We start from the raw sequence: 10,955 nt of genomic DNA, 5'->3' as shown, positions 1-10,955 counted from the left end.
TTCCTTCCGAGGAGTGGCTGGTGGGTTTGAACCGCCAGCCTTCTGGTTAGCAGTCAAGTGCCTTAGGCACTATGCTACCAGAGCTCCTATAGGGGGAATATAGGCTACCTGATTTAGAATATCCAGGTTCAACCGCCAAGTGAACTTTTTAGACCTAAAAAACCAAACTGCCTTCGCATTGATTCCAACTTATAGTAACCCCCTCTTGGGTTTCTGAGGCTATAAATCTTTATGGAAGTAGATCACCCCGTCTTCACTGGTGGATTATGAACCACTGATCTTTTGGTTAGTAGCCAGATGCCTTATCCACTGTGCCATCAGAGCGCTTCAACTTACCAGACAGTGTGTGATAAAATCCCTAAAAGATCTGTGCTCCAACCAGAAGAGTTAGGAGCTGCCTCTGAAGCATAAATCCTCCTCTGTAAGCCTGATGAGACATGGCTGTCTTCCTAAAGGCCTGTTTCTTCAGCAAATTAACACCTGCACCAGTTACTTGACTGTTTGGAGAAGATTGGCTTCTGGTTGAAGAGTAAAGAATAAAGAACGTATTCATGCAAGAGAAAGAACTCATGTTTTCCCTTAAAATATGTATTTTTGGTTCCTCTTTTCACAGAGACCCACTTTCCTGAGACAAATTTGTCTGGTTCCTGTTGGAGTAAATTAAATCTGATATATTTAGAAACAACCCATTATGTTTATGAGCTCTCTCCTGGGCCTTTCTGCTTAGATTTCATGTACCCTAATCCAGGCCAGTGGTCTCTAGCTCTGCCATCACCCTGCTATACTTTCCTGCCATCCACAAAAATTACTGGGGCAAAAATAAATAAATACAAGGAGTGGCTAGCATTATCATTATCAAGATGGTCTCTTCTTCACTGTGATCATGGAACATGCATATGTGGTCACATTCCTAACAGATCCAAATTTTAATTCTTCTGGCTTTTGTATGGGTCATCATACCAAGTAACAGCTTCTTGGTGAGCAGAGACCTCATATCATCCAGCATTTACCAACACTGCTATTTTCTGAAAGGGCAATTGAGATTTATTCTTTCTATTTTCCTGCTTCTGTTTACCTTTCAGCAATCAGACTGTTGGAAGCAGTAGGTGATGGAAGTAGAAGGAAAAGAAGAGGACTTAGAAGTCCAGGGTTTGTTTTGCCTCATAGCCAATGGTAACAGGTTGTTACTTGTACCAATAATAATAATAATAATAAAAAACCCACGTAAAAGTAGCAGCTCCACGAGGCCTTGCCTTTCCTAGTTGTTTGTCGCAAGGCATTTACACAGGGTGCCTGTGGATGTACTGCATTTTCCCATTTACTAAGAGGGGAGAATCAAATGCCTGTCTTAGAGAAAGGCCCTATTTAACAATGTTGAAAGCTTAGTATAAATACATGAAACTTCAGTAATTATATTTCATTTCAGGAGGAATTTTATCTCTTTTCTGGCTGTCAGAAGATAGTGAGTGATTCCCAGAAGAAACTAGAGCAGTCTCACAACAAACCCGTTTGTTTAAAGCACTACAGGTCATCGTTTCCACTTCTGCTCATGGCCTTGGTAGAGCTACTTGTTTAAAATAGACCTCCTGAACTGAGGCATGCTGAAGAAGAGGACTGAGGAGAGCCTCCTGGATGACTGTGGCTGGAAAGCCCAGGGCACCAAATGCCATTAACACTCAGTTATGTGTGCCTTCTCACTGCCTTTTGTTCAGAACGATCTCTTCTGCAGTGAGAACAATGCTGTCATAGTTGGGGCTGTGATCTTTCTAGTCATTCACCTCCTTGGGATGCTAGATCATCCCAGCAAGAAGGTCACTTGCATTGTACTCACCCTATACTCTGTGCATCATGATAGTCTTGTGACAACAAAAGACTTGGTGGCTCATTTTGGATAACATTCCCTGATGCAGCTAAGCTTCCAGCTCATGAGCCACAACTAGAGGCAAGTAAGAACAGAGAAGAAAGGTCACTGCTTAGGAGGAATGTGCAACCCTTGCCTAATGTGACGCTTGAGGTGATCTCTGCATCTATCACATGGATTCCCTAAAGGGCAAGAATTAGACACAACTTCATTTCTCAAAGTTGTCCTTTCATTGCCATTTTTTAAAAATGTTACTAAAGCTACATCAAAATGATGGAATTGGATACTTTTGAAAGATATTTCCCACTAATAGCTCAAATCAGGTTGGATTTTTTTTTAGAGGAGTTTCAGAACTTTTTGGAAGTGGTCTTTGGGTGGGTTGCAAACTGCTTACCTGTTTATCCCACAATTATTGTGTCTCTTTTAAACTAAGAAATTTCTAATGTTTGCTACATTAGATATTTACTACATCTTGATGAAGATACTTACTTTTTTTTCTTCTATTTTTCTTGATATCCCCTGCCTTCCAAATCAGAGCTCAAAATCAAAGGTAAGGAGCAAGTGCAATCTGTTCTCCTTGAAGTTGGAGCCATGTTTTGCTCATCTTTGAACTTTCTGAACACACGGCCTTGGACTCTATATATGTAGGCATTTATGGCACCATGAACTCAGCATGTGGAAACAGCTGAAGAGTCCATCTTTGTGAATGGGACAGTTTTTGATGAATGTGGACTGGTGTATCTTATCCATTCTCATATATTTCCCCATAAAGTGTCAATAGACTTTTCATGAGAAAAGAAAAGAATTCAGTGAGTATATAAGTTTATAAAATATTGTATATTATATCCACTTCTTGGAGTCCCCGTGTACTGCAAACAGTTAATGTACTCGGCTGCTAAATGAAATTGGGAAGTTCACATCCACCTAGAAGTGCCTTGAAAGAAAGGCCTGCCGGTCTACTTCCCGTATATAAGCCACTGAAAACACCACGGGGTACAGTTCTACTCTGACACACATAGGGTTGCCATGAGTCAGAATCAACTCAGTAGCAATTAATTATATACCCTCATCTTGAAGACTTACAGTGCACACTGGCAAGTTAAAAGTCTTTTAGATGCACTGCAGTAAATAAAGCTGTTACCTTTGACCCAGAAATTCCCAAACAAAGATTCATTTTAATAAGTGTGGTTCTCTTGGAGCTCATTGGTTTGGAATTGTGCCACTAATGCTGGTAAATCTGTATTTGGCAAGATCTTAGATTAAAAGAAAGTTTAATAGCAGAGACTATTGTGGGCCTGACACGACATGGTATGTAGAACCACCTTCCTTAAAGACCCAAAGAAGCTGCAGTGAACTCAAGGATTCCTTGGGCCTAGACCTCAGCTCCTAATGAGCTGCCAGGAGCTCCCAGGGTGGCAGAACTATGTGCCTGGATGTTGGCATGTGCTCCACACCTTCCTGTCCTAGTTTCTCCCACTCCCTGTCAAAAGAGGGCAGAGAATGTGAGCTGGTGTTATATTGAGGTATGAGGAATAGGAAAGGTTCTTGTAAGAGAGTTCAGACATGGGTCCAAAACACTTTGGAAACCCAGGGATTCTGTTACAGGTGGTATATTTTGCCTAGAGGAGAAATCTACAATGGAAGTAGACTCCATGAAGGAGTCAAATAAACTTCTTGGCTTGGGCAACTAAATAGTCTTGATGATTTTCTCTAATGCCCCAGGACTTGGAAAATACCACTAGGTCAATTGCATAAGAGAGTCTTAGAAAAGAAGGTCCAAGTATAGCACCTTAATCTATATGCTGAGCAAATGATCCAAGAAGCTGGACTATATGAAGAAGAACGTGGCATCAAGGTTGGAGGAAGAACCATTAACAACCTGCGCTTTGCTGACGACACAACTTTGCTGAAAGTGAGGATGACTTGAAGCACTTACTGATGAAGATTGAAGAATATGGTTACAGTGTGGATTACATCTCAATATAAAGAAAACAAAAATCCTCACAACTGGACCTATAAACAGCATCATGATAAATGGAGAAAAGATTGAAGTTGTCAAAGACTTCACATTGCTTGGTCCTACAATCAATGCTAATGGAAGCAGCAGTCAGGACATTAGACTATGCACTGGGCAAGTTGGCTACAAAAGACCTCTTTCAAGTGCTGAGGAGCAAAGATGTCTCCTTGAGGACTAAGGTGCACCTGACTAAGGTGACAGCTGGACAATGAATAAAGAAGACCGAAAAACAATTGATGCTTTTGAGTTGTGATGCTGGTAAAGAATGCCTAAAGTACCATGGACTAAAATAACTAACAAATCTATCCTGGAGGAAGTTCAGCAAATATGCCCCTTGGAAGTGAGAATGGTCAGACTTCGTATCACCTACTTTGGTCATGTTATCAGAAGGGACCATTTCCTGGAGAAGGATGTCATGTTCAGTAAACTGGAGGGTTGAAGAAAGAGGGGAAAGCCCTCAATGAAATGGATTGACCCAGTGGCTGCAGAGATGCGGTCAAGTATAGCAAGGATCATGGAGCTGGCGCAGGACCAGGTGGTGTTTCATTCTGCTGTACATAGGGTCGCTATGAGTTGGAGAGGACTTGACGGTACCTAACAACAACACCTTTCCTCACTGGATATACTGCTCTCTAAGACAGCAAAATGAGCCATATGCTTAAATATAGTTATGAGTTATCGATTGTGATTAAGCAACCCTTTTGGTAACTGAAAGCAAGTATCACTAAGAGCTGCCCTGACTAACTAATATCATATAAAATGAGAAAAAAGAAGCATATCTTTGGGAATATATTACTTTCCTCATAGGCAAGGTTGAGTGTGTCATGTTTTACATGTAAGTAAAGTTGTAAATCTACTTAGAAGAAATGCAGCCAGAATGCTTCTCAGAAGGAAGGATGGCAAGACTTCCTCATATGTACTTTGGATGTGTTATCAGGAGGGACTAGTCCCTAGAGAAGGACAGCATGCTTGGTAAAATAGAGAGTCAGCAACAAAAAAGGAAGAACGTCAAAAAGATGGACTGACACAGTGGCTGCAACAATAGGCTCAGACATAGCAACAATTTTGAGGATGGCACAGGACCGGGCAGTGTTTAATTCTGTTGTACGTAGGGTTGCTATGAGTCAAAAACAACTTGACAACATCTAATAACAACAACAACAAAGTTGCAATCCAGTGTTATAATACACATCTAATTACAGACTTGAAAATGCTCTTAGAGTTCCTTGAGGATAAGGGCCAATGTTAGTGAAAAACTAAAGCTCACTAAAGGAGAAATATACAGTTGGTTCATAGTATACACCCCATGATCAGACAACCTGTTGCCAGAGAAAGAACCCACCTGTATGCACTCTGCACCTTGTCAATACAGACAATAATGCAGACAGGGTAGCTCCTTCATATGTTTGATTTTAAATGATCTCTCTATAAACTCTCAAAATTAAATATTTGGGGATATGGCTATGAGTACACTTTCTTTATATACTTGACATCAAGACAGTATGGATGAATGACATCATTTTTTAAAAAACATGAATTATTTTAAAACTATATTTGAGATTAGTATTTAAGGATATTCTTAGAGAAAATTGTCAACATTTCAGTAGAATATTTAACATGTATTTTTCTTATCACAACTTCAACATTTATTGTAATTCCCCCCCTAAAATGTGATAATTTTTTATGTGTTTTCAAAATGCATTACCAGTAAGCATTGGCCAGCATTGTTGATGACTTCAAGATTCAGAATGATGACCACTGTGATGACAGCAGTCTCTACGTTGGGTAACATTTCATCTGGACCAGGAACTGTTCCAACTTATACAGATTAGCTCTTTACATAATATGTTAACTTACTTAAGGAATAAAACCAAACCACTGCCATCAAGTCAATTGTGACTCATAGCAACCCCATCGGGGGTGGAAATAAAAAGTAACTTTTCTGGGTTTCCCTAGGCCCTTTGTTGTTGCTAGTTGTCCTTAGTTGATTCCATCTCCTGGCAGCCCTGTGTGTGCAGAGTAGAACTGCTCCATAGGGTTTTCAAGGCTATCTATGACTTTTTAGAAGCAGATTGCTAGGCCTGTCTTTTGAAGTACCTTTTGGTGGGTTCAAACCACCAACCTTTCAGTTAGTAGTTGAGTGCTTAACCCTTTGCACCACCCAAGGACTCCTATAGGCCCTAGCGAATAAGTATTATTGTCTTTTTTTTATGTTTATTCCAGAGAGGTTAATTTTGTTGTTAGGAACTCTGTTCTTCTGGGCATTTAATTCTTTCCCAGTCATTCATTACCTCTTATTTTGAGGTGATTTCCCTCATAATTGATGCACTGTATTTGAGTCTTTCTAAGAAAAACAAATGCAGCCAGAAGCTATGACCACTGGGCCTGTGTTCCTTGCCAGGCACTAGATCTATTGTGGAGTAGACACATTATGCTCAGCTATGGGCCTGCCTCACTGTAGGGCTCCATGACTGTATAGTTTTAACTATCAAGTTACTGGAGCTCTGGTGGCATAGTGCCTAAGGCATTTGACTGCTAACCAGAAGGTTAGTGGTTCAAACCCACCAGACACGCTGCAGAAGAAAGACTGGGCAGTCTACCGTAAAGATTTACTGCCTTGGAAACCCAAAGGAAGTCACTATGAGTCAAAATCAACTCGATGGAAGTGAGTTTGGTTTTTATGAAGTTACTATACTTGATGAATTTCTTCCCCTAAGAAATTAAAGAGAGAATGGCTTAACCAAAGAAACCAATCTCATTGCTGTTGAGTTGATGCTCACTCCTAGTGACCCTATAAGACAGAGCAGAACTGCCTCTTAGGATTTCTAAGGCTACAAATCTTTATAGAAGCAGACTGCGTCAACTTTCTCCCACAGAGTGGCTAGTGAATTCAAACTACTGACCGTTTGACTAGCAGCCAAGTACTTAACCACTATACCACCAGGGCTCCTTAGAGAATGATCAATTATCCCATAAACAAAACTGAGTTTGCCATGAATGAAATTCTGTATTTCTAAAAATGGCAATGCCAGAATATACCACACAGTTCATTAGTAATTTTTCATTAATTAGCAAAAAATTGATGGTGAATTTCATAGACTCAGAGTCCATTGGAGGAGAAAAACAACTATTTTTAACATTGCATTTTCCCCTTTCCTCCCTTGTCTGTGGGCATTTCTGGGCCCTGGTGGTCATTGTTGTTTTAGATTTAGAACAGTTTCTAGATGGCTGACCCAGGTGCCCCCTTGATCATGAGCGACAGAACTGCCCTTTCCTTGAGAGCTGAGTTTATTCTTCCTGCACCATTACTAGGAGTAACCAGCATAAAACTAGGGAAGTTACCTCCAAAACTACATCCTTGTTATTTATTGATGATTGATGGCATTTGTGCCTCAGATGACTGATATTACTCTCTTTCTCTGTCAAATCAAATTTCCACAATTTAGAGATAAAAGACATCTTCTGAGGGTTTACTTCAGCCTTCACAGTCCTACGTTTTTCATTTATGACGGCAGCCCCAAACACAAAATTAGTTTCTTACCCCAGAGAACATCACTATAGTCAAGGTTTGGAAACAAAGAGGGAAAATGTTGCATGAACACATCTTTGTAATTATTTTTTAAAACATCATATTTTCCTTTGTATTAATTGCTCACTGTTTCATGAAAGTGGCTTTAAAACAAAAGTAAACTAGATTTTTGCAAATTGTGCATTTTTCGCACTAAAAGGAAAAATGCCAGTGTCCTCATAGATGTATGTTTTAGTCAAAATTCTTATAATTCAAGGTACCGGAACCTACTTGTACTGGTGCAGGGGAGGTTGACAGGGGTAATGTGAAGGTCCAGTGCAACCCTTGGGCATTATACTGTGGGTGGTTCTGAGGGTAGGGGTCTCGAGGAGTCAGTCTTACTCTTGTCTGTGTGCATCTGCTACATGGCCCCTTTCTTCCAGGTACTTCTTTACTGATTACTCTAAATACCATTCCTCATGGCTCAAGTTTGCCAAGGGCCCAAGGACTGAGTTTACTGCTGCCCTGTCTTGGTTCCCTCTGTCTGCCTTTGTTTCCATTGGCTGTGGCCAGAGTGAGGAAGGGATGCTTTGCAAATATGGCCACTGCCCCGGTTGTGGGTGTGGCTGGGACCAAAACCAAAAAACCAAACTCACTGCCATTGAGTCGATTCTGACTCATAGTGACCCCCCTTTGGGTTTCCAAGGGAGTAAATCTTTATGGAAGTAGATTGCCCCGTCTTCCTTCCACGGAGCAACTGATGGGTTTGAACAGCTAGCTGCTGGTTAATGGCCATATACTTTAGGTACTCTCTACCAGCTTTCCTCAAAAAGAAATATGGGAAGCCAGCAACATGCCCTTGGTGTCTCACTACTTTTTTATTTCCTCTGCTCTGTGTTCCCAGAAAGAGCTCTCTGAAGAAGTTGGCCAGAATGGCAGCCGTGCTCAGATTCCTGTTCGAGTCCACAATGCCACGTGCACAGTGAGGATTGCAGCCATAACCAAAGGGGGAGTGGGGCCTTACAGTGATCCAGTGAAAATATTCATCCCTGAATATGGTGAGAGCATGGCCCTGACCAGCTGACAGAATGTGTTAGTCCAGGCAGTGCACAGATTGTCAAAGAATAACCTGGAATGGATGGCTGTTTAAGAGCAAAAAATAAGGCCAAAGAGATTTTTGTAATGATAGAGATAGTTGATATAGTAACATACTTCACAAAGCTACCAATACCAGAGTCCTCCTACTGCCACCACTAGTAATGATGATCACTTACTAGAAAGATAAGTCCTTTAAAAATACCAGATTTGCCTGTACTTAATGAATTCAATTTAAATGATCTATAAATGGCTGAGTTTTGTACAGACAGTAGATCTAGTCCTTTGCTTTCTATAATTGTCACTATTTATTTCTTAGTGTTTATTTTAACATCCCCTTGCTATATTTTAAGAAGCGCTGCTTATTATTTTGTTATCTGTTCAAACCTTGAGTAAGTTGCTTTGTGATTTGATCTGTAACATGAAGTATTTCCCACAGAAGTGTTTCCCACAGAAGCCGTCCTTAGCCTGCCCTGGGCTCACTGAGCTAAATGCCTAGCCATACCTGTTGGCTTTTGCCTATTATTGAAGTATCCTTTGGCCAGGTGCCACTGTGGTGGCCCAACTGCTGTGGGACATAGACCAACAGAGCCACCATCATCTAATTCTGACCTGCCCTAGATTCCTTAATTTTACAAACCTGTCCTAAAATCCATGCACAGATGTCTTACCAGTGTGAGTTACACATTTACAAGCTTTTGCCAAATATGGCCTTTGTACCAGTAGCATATGGGACTTAGGAGCAGACAGTTGGGTTCCCAGTGACTCTCAAACAGGCTCTCCTTTTTAATGCTGAATTGGAACTATATTATGGTTTCTGCAGCCCACAGAAACATTAGTAACTGGTGATGGAGAGACAAATAATCTGGATCTATCATGTAGACATTCAAAGACAAGGAGATTCTGATTCTAAAGGCACAGATTAAAAAGTTAGGGTAAGACTCAGAACTTTTACCTTTACACACAATAAACCCTTCAAAATCCTAAAAAGCTTTGATATATAGACAGTTCTTGCTTTACATGATTCTAATATGCATGATATTTAGTTACTGCAGTTTATTTAAATAGCACTTGTTCCCCAACAACGTGGTTCAAATTATATTTTCCACCATATATTACCTGTGAATAGTTGCACAAAGTATAGACTTCACCATGAACCCTCGTCTAAAAATCACTACAGAAATGACAGGTGTACATCATGATCATGACCAATCATAGAACTTTGGCAACTGGTCAGTGTACACCTGTTATTCATTTCACACACAAAGATAGCAAAATGTATAGCTAGGTTGCCTCCTTGTGTCCCAGTGGCAAAATCACATCACATTTTACAGAAATGGATAACTGAAAAAGGGAATTGACAAAGATGTACATACCCCAAAGAAACAAAAAGTAATTATGTTGGAAGTGCAATTCCAACTAAATGTAAAAGGCATTAGAGAAGACATAGTGGACTGTGGACATGTTGACCCTACTGCCACTCATGAAACTAGACATGCAGCCTAAGGAACTTAGTGGAAGCCAACTTATCAACATAAATGAGAAAAGCATTTGTAACCAAAAGGAGGGAGGTATCCCAGAGAAAATGACACTGGCAAAAAAAAAAAAAAAAAAAATCACATTTAAGCATTTGCCCAGGGATAAAGCTCAGAAAACAGGAAGGGATAGGAAAGAAGGATGAAAGGAAATGGTAAACCCAGGGAGGAAGTGGGAAGAGTGCTGTTACACTGTAGGGATTGCAGTCAATGTCACAAAACAAAATGTATATGAATTGTCAAATGGAAAACCAATTTGCCTGTACACTGTCACCCAAATCACAATTTTATTAAAAAAAAAAAAATTACATTTAAAGGAACATGGAAATATGTGACAACATTGAAAGCACAGAGGATAAAATGTTGGAAGCTGATCCAAACTTAGAAAGGTGTGTGACAATTCACCAAAGCACAGAAAAGATGTTCTCTCAGTATTATAAGTTGTGTGTAAGAAGGCAAAAAACACTATTCAAACTATTCCTTTTTTTTTAATGATTTTTTAAAAAATTCTTATTGTGATTTGGGTGAAAGTTTACAGAGCAAATTCATTTTCCATACAGCAGTTCATACACATTTTGTCTCATGACATTTACTGCAAATCCCCACAATATAAGAGTTCTCTTTCCACTTCCTCCCTGTAGTAACCTCTTCCCTGTGTCCTTCCCTCCTGTGTACTCCTGTCCCTCCAGCTGTCTCCCTGTGCAAACACTGCCCTTCTGTTTTCCCAAGATTGATCACTCCAAGGAGAGTATCTACCTGATAAAAATAAATGTTCACCCCATATGCTGTTCAAACTACTCTTGACAAGTTTTTTACAAAGAAAACAATTAATTCTCAATAATTTTGAATATTTTTAATTGTAGTGTACCTAACAAGTTTTTTACAAAGAAAACAATTAATTCTCAATAATTTTGAATATTTTAAATTGTAGTGTACCCA

General features: G+C 39.9%; 1 protein-coding gene across 1 annotated transcript in view; it reads left to right on the top strand.

The window, feature by feature from the left end:
* Nucleotides 1–10,955, top strand: part of MERTK (MER proto-oncogene, tyrosine kinase) — a 180,971-nt gene that overhangs the window by 135,997 nt on the left and 34,019 nt on the right. The window contains exon 9 of the mRNA XM_007959410.2: nucleotides 8,291–8,444. Within this exon, the coding sequence (XP_007957601.2) occupies nucleotides 8,291–8,444 (154 nt within the window). The remainder of the gene's footprint in view (nucleotides 1–8,290; nucleotides 8,445–10,955) is intronic.

Source organism: Orycteropus afer, unplaced genomic scaffold (genome assembly GCF_000298275.1).
Source record: "Orycteropus afer afer isolate SDZICR_OR568_19922 unplaced genomic scaffold, OryAfe1.0 scaffold00017, whole genome shotgun sequence".
NCBI lineage: Eukaryota > Metazoa > Chordata > Mammalia > Tubulidentata > Orycteropodidae > Orycteropus > Orycteropus afer.
The sequence above is the reverse complement of the archived record's forward strand: the minus strand, read 5'-3'. Positions and strand labels throughout refer to the sequence as shown.